The 17,500-nt window shown below is 37.9% G+C and overlaps 2 protein-coding genes and 1 long non-coding RNA gene across 4 annotated transcripts in view; 2 read left to right on the top strand and 1 right to left on the bottom strand.

Moving 5' to 3' along the window:
• LOC123520260 (acid phosphatase type 7-like) overlaps positions 1-3,595 on the bottom strand; it is a 13,743-nt gene extending 10,148 nt beyond the window's left edge. Inside the window, exons 1-2 of one of the 2 annotated variants that reach the window (XM_045282404.1) lie at positions 3,524-3,595; positions 1,130-1,279 (exon numbers count right to left, since the gene is read on the bottom strand). In XM_045282404.1, coding sequence (XP_045138339.1) covers positions 1,130-1,271 — 142 coding nt within the window. In that variant the 5' untranslated portion in view covers positions 1,272-1,279; positions 3,524-3,595. Of the gene's footprint in view, positions 1-1,129; positions 1,280-2,363; positions 2,477-3,523 lie in introns of those variants that run through there. The other variant, XM_045282394.1, reaches the window with a different exon arrangement.
• Positions 3,596-5,381: 1,786 nt separating this feature from the next.
• Positions 5,382-8,389, top strand: LOC123520277. The gene is made up of 3 exons (XR_006679216.1): positions 5,382-5,421; positions 6,923-7,039; positions 7,810-8,389. It is a non-coding gene; the product is annotated as an uncharacterized LOC123520277 (long non-coding RNA).
• A 2,641-nt stretch (positions 8,390-11,030) lies between these two features.
• LOC123520326 (mucin-5AC-like) lies at positions 11,031-15,231 on the top strand. Its single transcript, XM_045282541.1, has 3 exons — positions 11,031-11,172; positions 12,226-14,243; positions 14,308-15,231. The coding sequence occupies exons 2-3, from the start codon at positions 12,262-12,264 to the stop codon at positions 14,744-14,746; spliced, it is 2,421 nt and encodes an 806-aa protein (XP_045138476.1). The 5' UTR covers positions 11,031-11,172; positions 12,226-12,261; the 3' UTR covers positions 14,747-15,231.
• Positions 15,232-17,500: the final 2,269 nt, after the last annotated feature.

Below are 17,500 nucleotides of genomic sequence, written 5' to 3'. Positions count from 1 at the left end.
GTTTTCCCAAAAGTAAGTGGCTGGTGTTTGTGTGTGTGTGTGTGTGTGTGTGTGTGTGTGTGTGTGTGTGTGTGTGTGTGTGTGTGTGTGTGTGTGTGTGGGTGTGTGTGGCCTTGCATGATAAACAAATAAGAAAAAAAAATAATTAGTACTTTGAGATTACCAAAGAAAACAAAGAAAAAACAAGACAAACATAGATAGAATAAGAAAATAAAAAGATGTGATTCATGTTTTTATTATCTATTATTTATTTTATTATCTATCTATTATCTAATATATATTTCATTATCCATTAATTAATTTTTTCATTGGTGACTGTGCCAATGTCTTATTCGGCAGCCAAACCCAATCTTTCAAAATGGGGGAACAAAATTAATATCTCTTTTGTTAACTTCACTGTAGACGCTTAGGAAATAATTTGCATTATTCATAGTTCTGCTGATTACGTTACAAGGAAAAAGGTTAACGTCTGAAATGATGATGATAGTGGTGATGATGGTGATGAAGATGGTGATAGTGATGATGATGGACCCAATCTTTCAAAATGGGGGAACGAAATTAATATCTATTTTGTTAACTTCACTGTAGACGCTTAGAAATTGCTGTTACGTCTCCACCATCATTGTTGTAGCCTTGAGTACTCCTGCAGCAGTGAAAACAAAGGAAGGACAAGTAAATGTATTTTGAGAAAGACAAGTAGTATTTTGAGGTTATTGATTGCGTTACAAGGAAAAAGGTTAACGTCTGAAATGATGATGATGGTGATGATGATGGTGATAGTGATAGTGATGATGATGGCAACTTACCGATGTGCGTACAGGTAACTCTTGATTTACGCGTGTTTAATTTGTTAATACACAACCAAAAAAAATATTATAATGAACTAAATTTGCGCAATGGGTCTGCTCATACACGATTTGGACAACATCTCGCATCCCCCTTATTATCTACTGTTTCTTAAGACAATTACAAGTTTTATGCCAGTTTTAAAATACGCGATGCCTCTTGGAAAGCATCTATTGTGAAAATCAAGTCATCTGTATTAAATAATGATGATGATGGTGATGATAATTTACCAATGTATCTTAGTTTGAAATAAAAATCTCTTCGTTTCCCACACCACACTCACCACCAATGGCCAAGTGGATTTGCTGTGGCTGGAAATCCTCGGTTCTCAGTGCGTTGCCGGAGTCTTGCGGCACTGACACCACCGCAGCCCTGGCCTCCACCACCAGCACCACCACCGCCGCCACCACCGCTGTCACCCTCATCGCTCTGGCTGGGAGAAAAAAAAAAAGGTTAGTTGTAGGGAAGAAATGATGGGGGTGGGGGGGGCAGTTAGTTGTGGGGAGATAATGATGGGGGGGTTAGTTGTGGGGAAGATAATGATGGAAAGGCATTAGTTATGGGGAAGAAATGATGGTGGGGGTTAGTTGAGGGGAGGATAATGATGGGAGGGGTCATTTAAAGTTACCTGTGATGTGATAGGAAGAAATGTAATCCTTTTTTGTACCTTTTTTTTTTTGACTAACATGAGAAATAATTTGCCATTTGCTCATTACAGAAGGACAGAAATGTACTTTTAACTGACATGATGGAAGAATGTCACTTTTTAATTAACATGACAAATGATAAAGAAGAAATGCACTTTTAAACGACATGACAAGGAAAATAACATGAAAATGAGGATATGTACCTTTTTGCCAACATAAAGGATAAGTAATGCACTTTTTAATCACCACGACAAAAATTTGACCCATTAATCCGTGACAAATAGGGATAAATGCACCTTCTTTTTTAATCTTACCCTTCCCTAACCTAAACAACGAGGAAATGTACCTTTTGCTAACATAAATGCCAACAAATGCACTTTTTTAACACCACAACAAAAATCTGAAAATCTGACCCATTAGTCCATGATAAATAGGGATAAAATGCACTTTCTTTTTAATCCTACCCTATCCTACCCGTAACTACAATGAAGACGATAAGAAATAGGTGTTTTTCCAGCCACACACACACACACCTCCCCAAGAATTCACGAACTAGGAAAAATTTTTATATCTTACGTAAACTTTAACATTTTAACAACGCAATAATATTTTCTTCCTTTTTTCTACATTTTTTAGGGATTAAGGGAAATAAATAGGTCACCATTACCTCCCCCTTAAAAATTCTACCTTTAAAAACTGACAGACAATACAAAACACATTAAAAAACAACAGACACACACACACACCTCACTTATCACGTGACACACAAACACACACACACACACACCTCACTTATCACGTGACACACAAACAAACACACACACACACACACCTCCGTCAAGAATAAGACTAACTTTACACTTTACTTACTCTTATCTTATCTCTCTCTCTCTCTCTCTCTCTCTCTCTCTCTCTCTCTCTCTCTGTTTTGGTTTTCCCGTGACTCGAGGGACGTTCAGCCTTTTTTACGGGGCATTAGGTTAATTTGGGGTGGATAATTGGATAGGTGGATATGTGGGTAGAAATGTGTATGTAAAAATAGATAGATAATGGGTGGATAGATAAATGGCTAGGATAATGGGTAGATAGATAAATAGGGTGGGTTTTAAGGTCAGCATGAATTGTACAGCCTCATTGACCATCTCCTAGACTCTGCCACCCTCAAGGAAATACTCAGGGAATATCCTCAGTTTGCTCCCAGACTGTAGGATGTCTTAGGCAATAAGGTGTGCAATATGTGTATTTATTTATTGAAATACTTGTATTCTTGCTGTGTATACTGTCCAGAGGGTGGCAAGGCCCATCCTCCTCCTTTATTGTAATTATTTATTAATTCAACAATAAATGTATCAATCAATCAATAATTTGGTGCTGCTGATGATTATTAATGTTGTTTATTTATCTATTTATTTATCCATTATGTGGATGGAAAAAATAGATAGATAACGGATGGATAGATAAATGGCTAGGATAATGGGTAGATAGATAAATAGGGGGAGGGTTATAATAATTTGCTGACGCTGATGATGATGACTGTTGTTTATTTATCTATTACAGTTTAAAAAAATATTATTTCTATCTTTTTTTTATTATTTATTTTTACATTTAATAAGTTCAGATTTTTTTCTATTATTATTTTTGGCTTACATAACGAAACTAATGTTGGTACACTGTTGTCACTCTAAATAGGTCTAAATAGGTTTAAATAGGTCTCTAGGCAGCGTATTGTATTACCTAGGCCGCCTTCATGGATAGGGAGAGGTAGATAGATAGACAGGCGGATAGATAAAAATAGGGCAGGCTTGATTAGACAGGTAGACAGGTAGAGACAAGATTTACGATTCTTATAAAGTGACGATAACAATAAATAAAATAAATGAAATAAATAGAATAAATAGATGAAAAATAAATAAATCGAATAACCAAAACGTAAACAAGAATCACACTAAAATATCCTTGAAAATCCTGAATACCTGAACTGAAAACATTGAAACAGTCATTAGAGAATTTTAAAACAACATGAACCTTACTTTCCTTCACAAGCTTGTCTCCAAACTCTCGCTGCTCACACACACACACACGCACAGACACACACCCATCACTTTTATAGCAGTAGATTAGAAAATAGAAATAAAATGAGAGGTTGTGAGTGAGAAAAACAACAGCTGGGTGATTTTCAAGAGCATAGATTCCTTCGTTGTCAAGGCTAAATAACGTACGAGGTTTTATTTATTTTTTCATTTGTATTTAAGAAAGAGAGATATGAGGTGGTGGTGGTGGTGGTGTTGTAAGGAATTAATGACCCCAGCAGTTCAATACGTGGTAGTGGTGGTGGTGGTGTTCCAAATGATAGGGGTAAATGTCTTGAAATCTCTTTTAAATGAGTTCCATTAAGTCATTTAACTCCTTCAGTACTGGGACATATTTTTACCTTGAGATTTGTGTACCATTAGACCATTTCATTGACATTAGGAAGGGTCTATGGAGGTGAGAAGATTAATGGCCACAGTCTTCACTATTTTAACCCTTTCGGTACTGGGACACACTTTTACCATGAGATTTGTGTACGATTAAACCATTTTATTGACATTAGGAAGGGTCTATGGACGGCAGAAGATTAATGACCACAATCTTCATTATTTTAACCCCTTCGGTACTGGGACACATTTTTGCCTTGAGATTTGCGTACCATTAGACCATTTTATTGACATTAGGAAGGGTCTATGGAGGTGAGAAGATTAATGGCCACAGTCTTCCCTATTTTAATCCCCCATATACATTTCTAAAGCTGTATAAAACCTAATTATAAGCGGAATAAATATTGAAACGCGTCATGCTAATAGAGGTTTGAAGACGACTGTTTCATGTTTCCCTATATCTCCTACAGTATTTATTCGTGTTACCGTTTTTTTTTTTTTTTTTGTGTGTGTGTGTGTTTATTTCTATTAGTTGTGTCAATATATATATCTCACCTGGTTTATCCTCCTTTACAATGGCATAGTAGGACAATATGAGATAGAGCTCAAATAAAGACAGCAGGGAAATTACCACAAACCAACTGGGACCTCAATTCCTGTATATGAAAAAGCAAGTAAACACAGCTGGCTCGCTCGTCTCAGGTTAAGCGCGGTTCATACTTTCCATATGCATAAATCACAGGCGAGACAATTATATAAATCACATAGGCACTCACAGCCACCATCTGGGGTTGAAATAGTGGTGGTGGTAGAAGCAGTAGTAGTAGTAGTGGTAGTAGTAGTAGTAGTAGTAGTAGTAGTAGTAGTAGTAGTAGTAGTAGTAGTATATAATGGCATTGAAAGATAGCACACACACACACACACACCATATTTACCAGACCTTCATCACACCTGCACACATTTTGTAAATACTTAGACACTTCATATATATTATCACTGCTGCTAATTGTTGCATAGCGCAGAGCTGAAGGGGGGACTAGATTAAATTTACCCTGTTTTGACGCCCAGTACATATTAGTTAACCACTCGTTCCTTGAAGTTTGCTGTATTTAAAAGTGAATAGCTAGTCTTACAGAGGCCTTGTAATGTCGTCAATTGAATAAAAGTAATCATATAAGGTCGATTCTTTGTCTTGTCAGGTGTAAGGCAAGAAACAGATAGGTATATAGACATGCACGCTGGATATGCTTGCTTGTTGGTTGTCACATTAATAAGAAACAAGGGTACAGTAACAAACCATATCCTGGTTAAGACATTCTCCATCAAAATATCATCTAATGCAGTAGTGTCAATATCACTCTAATAGTAAGATTTCTTTTCAAATAATAAGCTTCTGATCATGGTAACTGTTGCTAAGCTGATCCAGGCAGCGGCCCCACTCCGTCACCCCCGCCCCTCCACCTTCCAGGTTTCAGTTGTTTTCAGTCTCTGGTGAGGGCAGGAAGTGGCGGGTTAGTAGCTGTATTTCTTGGCTACATTTACTTAACCCCTACAGTACTGGGACACATTTTTACCTTGAGATTTGTGTATCATTAGACCATTTTATTGACATTAAGAACGGTCTATGGAGGTCAGAAGATGAATGGCCACAGTTTTCACTATTTAAATCCCCCACACGAGTTTTTGAAGCTGTATAAAACCACCAAGTAGTCACCAGAATGAATATGGAAACGCGTCGTGGTACTGAAGGGGTTAAAAGCTTCTTACTCACACATCTACAGTGGTGATTGTGGATGTATGTTGCAGTGTTTCTAGAGTGTTACCGATAGTTATTGCCAAACCCCCAAACACAGTCATACATACCCCAACACTAGTAAACACACTCAAACACACCCACAATCAACGTAAATACACCCATAAACACAAGTGAAGAGTGTTGCCATATTGCCATTCAAGCAGGACCAAGCGGTGAGACAATTGCGCCCAGCTGTTCCTGGATGTTGCCTCCCCCCGGGCCCCAGACCCCCCCGGCAGCCAGCAGGTTCCAACACTTTTTTTCATATATTTCCTAATGATAATATAAAGCTTCCATGGTATGCTTTTATGGTTTCTATAAGTGTTTTGTTGTGTTTGAAGTGTGTTTCACTCCTCTGTTGGGTAAATATGTGGCGTTTAGTGGTGTTTTATGGGGTAAATATGAGCCGGATTTACGGTCAAAATTTACGATTCCTCATTTAAGACTTTTTTATTTCAAGCTATAGCTGGGCCTTTGTGGTGTCAAAGTATCGTCTGTGCTATTTTAAGTGTGAAATCAACCCATTGAGTTAAATATGTGCAGTTTGAAATGGTGTTTAATCTTCTTAACGTAAATAACATATATTTTTTCTTTTATTGTTTATGTTTGTGTTTGATGGTGTTGCTCGTTTTAGAATGCCTTAAAAGATAGCTCAGAATCTGTAAAGTGTGTTGAAATATTGACCAAGTGAAAATTGCTGGACTTAGCAAGAGTTTTTGAGGAGTTTAGATTCCAATGCTTTTATTTACATATATAATATTTCACTCGTTCACTTCTGGTTCTAGCTAACTGTTAGATGCCTGAGAAGGGAGTTTATATTGTCTAATATTTTTCGAAAGAAAGATAAAGTCGAAATGGCTGGACATTTTAGCAGTTTTGTAGATGCAAATATTTGTATATTTTATATATACTTAATTTACACATTTCTTTAAAACTAGTCAGGCTGGATATGTTTTGATGCTCTGGGTGAAAGTTAAATTACCTCTCAAGTCACAAAACACCAGGCATTCGGCCGTGGCTTCGTTTTTTCTATAGGTCAATTTTGGAATTATTTACGTAAATTTAGCTGAGTGACCCCTGTTCCCGCGCTCTGATGACTTCACAGCCAAGGTGGTGACTCATCATAGACCCCGGTTGGCGCCTCTCTCCCAACACCCCACCTCGTCAATATTTTGCGTAATATCTAGTGAATTCTAAGTGTTTTTATACATTTCTAGGCCCTGGTGTGTAGATGAAAGCAGTAGACGGAAGAAGAAAGGAGAAACAAAAGAGAAGGATGAAGAAGAAAGGAGAAAAGAGGAAGAAATAAGAGGAGCAGCCAAACCACAATTTAGGTAAGTCTCCCTTGTAATCCTGTCGTTCTTTATAATGCATTCTGGTGTCTTTTGGGGTATATTCCGTGTGTTTTAAGTGTGTTTGATAGTGTTGAAAGTTGTTTTGGGTGTTATAAATGTGTTTTGGGTGCATTTTAGGTGTTTTCAGAGTGCGTTAGATTATTTTAGGCATATTTTACGTGTTTAGGGTGTTGTGGGGTGTATTTGAGTATTTGGGTGTGTTTTGAGTGTGTTGTGGGGGTATGTTGAGTGCGTTTGGGGTATTTTGTGATGTTGTATGATTTAAGTGTGTTGTGGGACAAAATAGTGTTTTACGTTGTCTGTGCGTGTTTTAGATGTGTTTGAGTATGTTTTGTGTTGTGGGGATGGTTTAGGTGTTTAGTGTGTGTGTGTGATGAGTTTTGGGTGTGTTTGCTGATATTTTGAGGTGCTGTATGTTGTTTTGAGTGTGTTTTGAATGTATAAATGGTCCGGGTGTGTGGGAGCGGTGTTCTGGGTGTATTTGGGTGTGCGTATATATCTTCTGAGTGTTATTACCTATATACATAATATATGCATACATACATACATACATGCATACGTATTTTGTATTATCAAGAAAAGAAAAAAAAAACGAATAATAATAAGAAACCAGCAACAGTGAATAGGTGTCACCGTTATATATAATTGTTGTTTATGTCCGTTAAACAAGTAAATAATAATAAATGAATAGAAAATAGAATTAATATATATACCATGAATAATTTCCGTCAATGTACGATATTCTTAAGCCTTAGCCCGGCGTAGGCTGTCCAGCAGGAGGACTGTGGCACGTGATAAGTTCCTGCTACAGCCCTTCACTGTGGCCCGCATCGCTGTTCATGGTGAGAGGACCTGTCTGTCTATATATCAGCCTGGCAATCCCACTCTGCTTGATTGATAGATAGATAGATGCTTTCTCCATATAGGATATAATGATGACTAGATGAAAGGACTCAACAATGATGAATGTGATAAGTAAATTCTTATTGTTATTGTCACAGGAAAGTAAAGTTTTGAGACAGAAAAGGTCTTATAATACATAAAAGTTTGTTTACATGAAGAATTGTGTTGTAGGTTGATTTATTTATATTATGATAATTTATATATGTATGCAGTTAATTCCATTGTTAATTATGATGTATGTGTGTATGTTTATTTGTCAAGTTGTGTGTGTGTGCCTGTCTCTTGCATAAAATACCGTTGATATTGTGAGAGGAAGGGTAGTGCCTGTTGTACTGTCTTGCTGTATAGAGAAATGACCGTAAATACCTGTGAATATTTGTAAACAATCTTGTATATCAATTGTTGTATAATGAAAGTTTGGTCTGACAAGATTGTTTTATTTACTGGGTGAGAGGAAGCTGTCCATATTTGAAGTCAAGGTTGAGGAGCTCTTGTGTAAAGGATAAAGGAAGATGAAGTAGGAAAGGAATGGATAGAAGGGGAATAGATTAATGCAGAGGGAATGAAGGAGGAAGAGAGAAATGGAAGATGAGAAAACAAAGGGGATATGGAAGAAGTGGAGGAGGAGGAGGAGGAGGAGGAGAAAGAACTGCTATTATTACTACTACTACTACTACTACTACTACTACTACTACTACTACTAACTATTACTACTACTACTACTACTACTACTACTACTACCACCACCACTACCACCACTACCACTACCACAACCACCACTAACTATTACTACTACTACCACTACCACCACCACCACCACTACTACTACTACTACTACTACTAATAATAATAATAATAATAATAATATTCCCAGCACTTTCTTACTCTTCACCTGCTCGCCCTCACTCCTCCCCCTTTCCCATTCTTCCCTGCCCCAGCACACACACCTGTTTGTCACACCTGTGGGAAGCTAATTTCCTGTGTTGTGTTACCTGAAAGTGTAATAGTGTTTTGACTGGTGACTGATTAACAAACCTCATTTATCAACAGCAGTACATAAATCTGAAGGTGCTGTGAATGTTTGCAAAGTAGTTAGTTAAATGTTTATATTGCTGTTATGAATGTGTGGTTTGAGATGACGGGGATATATTAAAAAATGAATTAATCTCTTCAGTACCATGACGCGATTTCTTATCCATTCTGTTGACTATTTGGTGATTTTACGCAGCTTCAGAAACTTACGTGAGGGTTGAAGTAGTGAAGACTCTGGCCATTAAACTTCTGACCTCCATAGACCCTTCCTCGTGTATATAAAAGCGCCTTGTCACATACAAAACTCAAGGTAATAAAGGTAAAAATGCGTCCCCCAGTACTGAAGGGTTAATTAAAGTATATATATATATATATATATATATATATATATATATATATATATATATATATATATATATATATATATATATATATATATATATATATATATATATATATATATATATATATATATATATATATATATATATATATATATATATATATATATATATATATATATATATATATATATATATATATATATATATATATATATATATATATATATATATATATATATATATATATATATATATATATATATATATATATATATATATATATATATATATATATATATATATATATATATATATATATATAGGTGTCTTATGGTCAAAGTTATATTATATTTTATTTTGTCGTAACTGCTACTGCTACTACTACTACGAATACATATTAATAAGAGGAATTTATTTAAGTTAGGTTAGATTAAATTAAAATGTATATAGTGTGTTGATATGTATTAATCTTCTTGTTATCTTGACTAGGTTAGGTTAAGTTAGGTTGGGTGAAGTTGAAATTTAGTGTGTTGTACGTATTGAAATGTATTGATTTTATTGTATCTTGACGAGGTGTACTTCTAGGTGGAGGTGTGATTGTCTGACACCAAAGATGCGCTTGGGTGGTGATCCGGGCCCTAATATGCCCACCACTAGCTAGATATAAAGCTGCCTGCGCCATGGCTGGAAACTGGACACCGCTTCCCATACTCAAGTAAACCTACAGGCGCTATAGGCTATGACATAAAAGCTACTGCTACTACTACTACTACTACTACTACTACTACTACTACTACTACTACTACCACCACAACCTATAACTATTAATCAAAGCAATATACACGCATTAATATATAACACCGTTGTAAAATGAATAACGATGCAGATGATGACAATGATAAATATAATAATAGTAATAATAATAATAATAATAATAATAATAATAATAATAATAATAATAATAATAATAATAATAATAAAAACACGAAGATAAGTCAATATATCTTAATTGATCCCTCACTCCACACACACACACACACACACACACACACACACACACACACACACACACACACACACACACACACACACACGCGAACATTTAAACCTTGCAAACTGTGAAAAAAAAAGTAGGAGAAAAAAACGCACTCATTTCACAAGGCTTACAAACACACACACACACACACACACACACACACACACACACACACACACACACACACACACACACTACCATAACATTAATTACTGGACTCTGGGTTGACATTATGAGGCTTAAACACCCTTAGTGGAAATGCTGATCGACTTAACCTTGAGAAAGTTGAAGAGGAAGAGGAGGAGGAGGAGGAGGAGGAGGAAGGAAAGGGGAAGGCAGTGTTCAAGTAGTAGTAGGAGGAGGAGGAGGTAGTAGTGGAGGGGTGTTCAAGGAGGAGGAGGAGGAGAATGCTGGGTGTTGGAAGAGGAGGAGGAGGAGGAGGAGATGTGTTTATGGAGAAGGAGAATAAGGAGGAGATAACCAGGGCACTGAAGGAGGAGGAGGAGAAGGAAAGGGGGGTTTAAAGAAAGAGAAGCTGGGGTGGTGATGAAAATGGACAAGGAGGAGGAGAAGCTTGTTTTGCTGAAGATGTAGGAGGAGGAGGAGGAGGAGGAGGGAGATATGATTTTGACCAGGTATTTAAAGGACTGTCCCGCGCCTCTTGTCCTCACTCCTGTTACTCAGCGGGGAAGCACAGAAGCACAGCAGGGAGAGACACTGGCGAGGCTGACCCTGTGTTAGTGACGAGGGAGAAGAGTCACTGTTCCTGCTACCGGTGCTAAAGTGTCTGCCATTCTGTAAGTCTTTCGCATGCACGTGTTCTAAAGAGTTTTAATCCCTTATCAATTGTTTTCCAAGGGTTCAAAGGATTTTTCGTGTGTTTTTATATGACTGACTTTAAATTCTAGGACTGAGAACTCTAAGGGCCTATGTCAAAAAATCCATCCTTTATTTACTATCAGGTAATTGCAATAAACGAGCGCCAGTGTAGTTTCTCTGATGCATCGAAGATATTGGCCATTATAGCACTGATAGACTGATGAATTTCTAGTTTAGTGGTGTGCTTATCAACAATTGGCCATTTATTGACATTGGCACTTCTAGCTTTCAGCCCTAGAAATTTGTGTTCTCTTATCAGCTATGTTTCAAAGGCTTTTCAGGGATTTTTCGTGTGAGTATGAGTGACTTTAAATTTGTCTTCCCTTATCAATTGTTTTCAAAGGATTTCAGGGATCTTTCGTGTGAGTATGAGTGACTAAATTTGTGTTCCCTTATTAGTTGTTTTCAAAGGATTTTCAGGGATTTTTCGCGTGTTTCTGTTTGAGTGACTTTAAATTTGTGTTCCCTTATCAGCTGTTTTGAAAAAGATGCCAGGGATTTTTCGTGTGTTTTTGTATGAGTGACTTTAAATTTGTGTTCCCTTATCAGCTATGTTTTCAAAGGTTTTTCAGGGATTTTTCGTGTGTTTCTGTATGAGTGACATTAAATTTGTGTTGAAAAAAAAATGAGTTGATGGAGATATTCTTAAAAGAAAAAACTACTTTCTTCTTATGTTTTCGTGTTATTTATTAAACTGTTCGGTTTTTTTTATTACTTATTTATTCTTTTTAATTTTTACCGTGTTACCATAAATAGCCTTGAATGTGTGTCAAATATGTGACTTGATGGAGATAATTGTCATACTTCCATGTGTTTTTCCACGACTAACGCAAAATTCTCGTTAGAATGTGACTTAGGTATTATGGCAACACCCTTGAAAACCTTCCATTCCTCTTTAGACACGTCGTGATAGAAATAACACAACGAGGTAGACATTATTCCGGAGTTTATCAATTATTTCCTTCCTTCAGCATTCTCGGGGCAGCACACCACCACACCAGCACACCATGGCAGGAAGCGTGCTGTCACTGGTGGTGGCGGTGTTGGCAGTGACAGCAGGTGAGCCACGACACAGACCCCGGCCCCGCCCTAACTGTCTGGACTCGAAGACTGTGTTCGGAGCTGGCGAGGTTTTCAGTCTTCCTTTCAACAACAACAAGAAATACATGTCAGAACTGGACATAAACGCTTTCGTGAGGCCTGGCAGGGGCTTCCAAGGGATAAATCTACAGGTGGAGGGCATGAAGGGTGTGGCAAACTTCTTCTACCCCTGCAATACTGGCCCTCCCTGCTACTGGCGCCCTGGGAAGTGGCAACAAGTAAGATTCAAAACAGCCACTATGTTCTCCAAAACGACCTTCAGTGTTGGGTCTATGACTTGTGGCGGGGCGTGTACCTCAATAGGGGAGATGCTCATACCGAAGAAGTTTAGTCTGACATCGAAAGGCTCATCTAAGTGGAAGATTCCTCGCCCAAGACCTTTCTGTCTCGGGAAAATTAAGGTCAAGCCGAAGTTAAAGAGAGTGAATGGAAAATCCTGCTCCCATTATCACAATCACCCCGTCACCATCCCTCGCAATGCTACATATGCCTTCCAACACCACCTCCCCACCCCCACCACCACTACCACTACTAGAAAGCCACCCACACGCCGCCCACATACTACGGACAAAACTTCATCTACTAACACCACCACACGCCGTCCTAAGCATCACCACTCCACCACCGCTATCACGCCCACTAACACCACTTATATGTACGTAACTACACCTTCATACATGTACACCACAACCCCCACTGCTGACACCACACGTAACTTGACCACACCACAACGCCACACCTCAACACCAGTTCCGGAGACTACCACCACACCTAACCTATCCACATCACACCGCCACAAAACAACACCAGTTCCTGAGACTACCACACCTAACCTATCCACATCACACCGCCACAAAACAACACCAGTTCCTGAGACTACCACACCTAACCTATCCACACCACACCGCCACACCTCAACACCAGTTCTTGAGACTACACCTAGCCTATCCACACCACACCGCTACACCTCAACACCAGTTCTTGAGACTACACCTAGCCTATCCACACCACACCGCTACACCTCAACACCAGTTCTTGAGACTACACCTAGCCTATCCACACCACACCGCTACACCTCAACACCAGTTCTTGAGACTACCACACCTAACACATCTACACCCCACCGCTACACCTCAACACCAGTTCTTGAGACTACCACACCTAGCCTATCCACACCACACCGCTACACCTCAACACCTAACACATCTACACCCCACCGCTACACCTCAACACCACTTCCTGAGACTACCACACCTAGCCTATCCACACCACATCGCCACAAAATAACACCAGTTCCTGAGACTACCACACCTAACACATCTACACCTCACCGCTACACCACAACACCATTTCCTGACTCTCTTATTTCCATTAACACTCCTACTGAAACTTCCACGAAAGATTCCATTGAACGTAACGAAACTTCACCCATTACTTCCTCGAAAACTTCAGAAACTCACACTGGAAGTTATGAGCATCCTAACAGAACTTCAGAACCTTACGAGAAAACTTCAGAACCTTCTATGGAAACTTCAAAACCATCAGAACCCTCCCAGGAAACTTCAGAGGCCTCCAAGGAAACTTCAGAATCCTCCTTGCAAACTTCAGAACTAGAATCTTCCAAGGAAACTTCAGAGGCCTCCAAGGAAACTTCAGAATCCTCCATGCAAACTTCAGAACTAGAATCTTCCAAGGAAACTTCAGAGGCCTCCAAGGAAACTTCAGAATCCTCCATGCAAACTTCAGAACTAGAACCTTCCAAGGAAACTTCAGAGGCCTCCAAGGAAACTTCAGAATCCTCCATGCAAACTTCAGAACTAGAACCTTCCAAGGAAACTTCTTCTCTGGAAACTTCAGAACCCTCCAAGGAAACTTCTTCTGCAGGAAGTTCAGAAAACTTCCAAGGAAACTTCAGAATCCTCCAACGAAACTTCAGAACCTTCCAAGGAAAGTTCAGAATTCTCCAAGGAAACTTCAGAATCCTCCAACGAAACTTCAGAACCTTCCAAGGAAACTTCAGAATCCTCTAAAGAAACTTCAGAACTCTCCAAGGAAACTTCAGAACTAGAACCCTCCAAAGAAACTTCAGAACTCACCAAGGAAACTTCAGAACCTTCCAAGGAAACTTCAGAACCCTCCAAGGAAACATCAGAACTAGAACCTTCCAAAGAAACTTCAGAACCCTCCAAAGAAACTTCAGAACTCTCCAAGGAAACATCAGAACTAGAACCCTCCAAGGAAACTTCTGTGGAAACTTCAGAACTTTCTAAGGACACTTTAGGATCCTCACAGGAAACTTCAGATATAGAAACTTCAAGGAAACTTCAGAACCAGAACATTCGAAGGGATCTTTGGAACCAGAATCTTCCCAGGAAACTTCAAAACACTTAGAACCGTCAGAGGAAACATCAGAACCAGAACCATCAAAGGAAACTTCAGATTCAGAACCGGAAACTGTAGAACCAGAATCAGAACCGTCCAAAGAAGCAGTAGAACAGGAATCATTGAAGAAAACTGTAGAACCAGAACTTTTGGAGAAACTATAGAACCGGAAACTCTACTAGAACCTTCAGAGGAAATTGTAGAACCAGAACAAGAAAAATCCAAGGAAACTATGGAACCAGAACCTTTGGAGAAAATTATAGAACCAGAACCTGTGGAACCAGAACCCAAATCTGAGGAAACAGTAGAACCAGTACCTTTGGAGAAAATTATAGAACCAGACACTGAAGAACTAGAACGAAAATCTGCTAAGGAAACCGTAGAACCACAACCTTTGGAGAAAATCATAGAACCAGAACCAAAATTTTCTGAGGTAATCGCAGAACCAGAACTTTTGAAGGATATTGCAGAACTGGAAACTGCAGAACCAGAAATATTGAAAGAAAACGCAGAACCAGAAATATTGAAAGAAAACACAGAACCAGAAATATTGAAGAAAACCACAGAACCGGAAATATTGAAGAAAACCACAGAACCGGAAATATTGAAAGAAAACGCAGAAGCAGAAATATTGAAAGAAAACACAGAACCAGAAATATTGAAGAAGACTGCAGAACCGGAAATATTGAAAGAAAACGCAGAAGCAGAAATATTGAAAGAAAACGCAGAACCAGAAATATTGAAGGAAACTGCAGAAATCTCCAAGGAAACTTCAAATCTGTCTCATGAAAAGTCTTCTGAAGGGTCTAGTCTTTTTATTTCCCCTCCTGCCTCAAATATAACCGCAGGAAACACGGGAAACTTCACTAATAAGAGTCCTGACACGTTGCCTATTTATGAAACTTCCTCAGAACCACTTGACTCAGATTATGGGTTACTCTCTCAGTCATTCGTAATTATAAAGCCTGATACACCTACTACTTCTACTACTACTACTTCTACTACTACTACTACTACTACACCTGCTACTACTGTTGCTGCTTTAATAACTAACGTTTCAGGTGAGAAGAAAAATAAGAACAATAAGAATAAGAAAGATGAAAATGGCAAAGGAAATTCTAAAAAGGAAGGAAAAAAAGAGAAAAATAAGAAGGAAAAGAAGAATAATGGGAAAAAGGGAAAAGATGAGAACTGTGAGGAAGATGAAGAAAAAGTATTAGCTGTCAAGAAATGCTAGGTTAAAATTGAAGTATATATTATGATTTTAAATGCTTGTATCTTAAATAGCTCTTATATATATTTAATTCCTATTTAATTGTGTATGGTATTCACTATTCCTATTTATTTATTTATGTATTAGCTTAAGTTTACCAGTATCATTTCATTTTCTTTTATTCTTAAAGTATATATTATGATTTTAAATGCTTGTATCTTAAATATGATTTTAAATGCTTGTATCTTAAATAGCTCTTATATTTTATTCCTATTTAATGATGTATTGTATTCACTATCCCTATTTATTTATCTATTTATTTATTAGCTTAAGTTTACGTGTATCATTCCATTTTCTTTTCAATTAAATGCTTGTATCTTAAATAGGTAGCTCTTATATATTTTGTTCCTATTTAATCAGATATTCACTATCTATATATTTATTTATTTATTTATTTATTTATTTGGTTAAGTTTACCAGTGTCACTCTATCCAAGTTTTCTTTAGAGCTTATCTGTGGCACTTTATTTGTGGCATTCACGTTCTCTATCATTATTTGTCACTGTATGGCACTCTCTTACGTTTTGAATATATAAGTGGCACTATATTTCATTTATTTGCATTATGGCACTGTGCTTTGTGTATCTCTTCACATGTGGCACTTCTTGATATTTTCTTAGTTTGACGTGGCACTCTTTCTCGTGGCACTGTTATGCTTTTCTTACCTGTGGCACCTTATCAAATTCCTTCTGTTTGATTCATGGCACTCTGTAGTTGACATTTTCTTAGTTTGACATGTGGCACTCTGATTTCTCGTGGCACTGTTATGCTTTTCTTACCTGTGGCACCTTATCAAATTCCTTCTGTTTGATTCATGGCACTCTGTAGTTGACATTTTCTTAGTTTGACATGTGGCACTCTGATTTCTCGTGGCACTGTTATGCTTTTCTTACCTGTGGCACCTTATCAAATTCCTTCTGTTTGATCGTATATTACTCTCTTTCATTCCTGGCACTCTGAAGTTGGCATCTTCGTAGTTTCACATGTGGCACTGTTACGCTAATATTACGTGGCACTGCTATCTATTGTTTATAATGTGGCACTTCAATTTAAGGGGTTGGCACTCATTTTTCAAGCAGGAATAGGGAATAGGGAGTAAAATCTTCTATATGTGAATTGATATGATGATGAAAGCAATGGATAGAATGAAAAATGGTGGTGGTTACTGATAATTATGGTAGATAATGACAATTGTGGTAGATAATGACAATTGTGGTAGATATACTGATAATTGTGGTAGATACTGATAATTGTGGTAGATAGAATGACAATAGTGGTAGATAGCGACAATGGTGGTAGTTAGCGACGATAGTGGTAGCTAGTGACAATTGTGGTAGAGATACTGATAATTGTGGTAGATAGAATGACAAATTGTGGTAGATAGAGTGACAAATGGTGGTAGATAGAATGACAAATGGTGGTAGATAGCGACAATAGTGGTAGTTAGCGACGATAGTGGTAGCTAGTGACAATTGTGGTAGAGATACTGAT

Source organism: Portunus trituberculatus, chromosome 7 (assembly GCF_017591435.1).
Source record: "Portunus trituberculatus isolate SZX2019 chromosome 7, ASM1759143v1, whole genome shotgun sequence".
Lineage (NCBI taxonomy): Eukaryota > Metazoa > Arthropoda > Malacostraca > Decapoda > Portunidae > Portunus > Portunus trituberculatus.
Note: the sequence above shows the minus strand (reverse complement) of the source record. Positions and strands in the feature narration are given on the sequence as shown.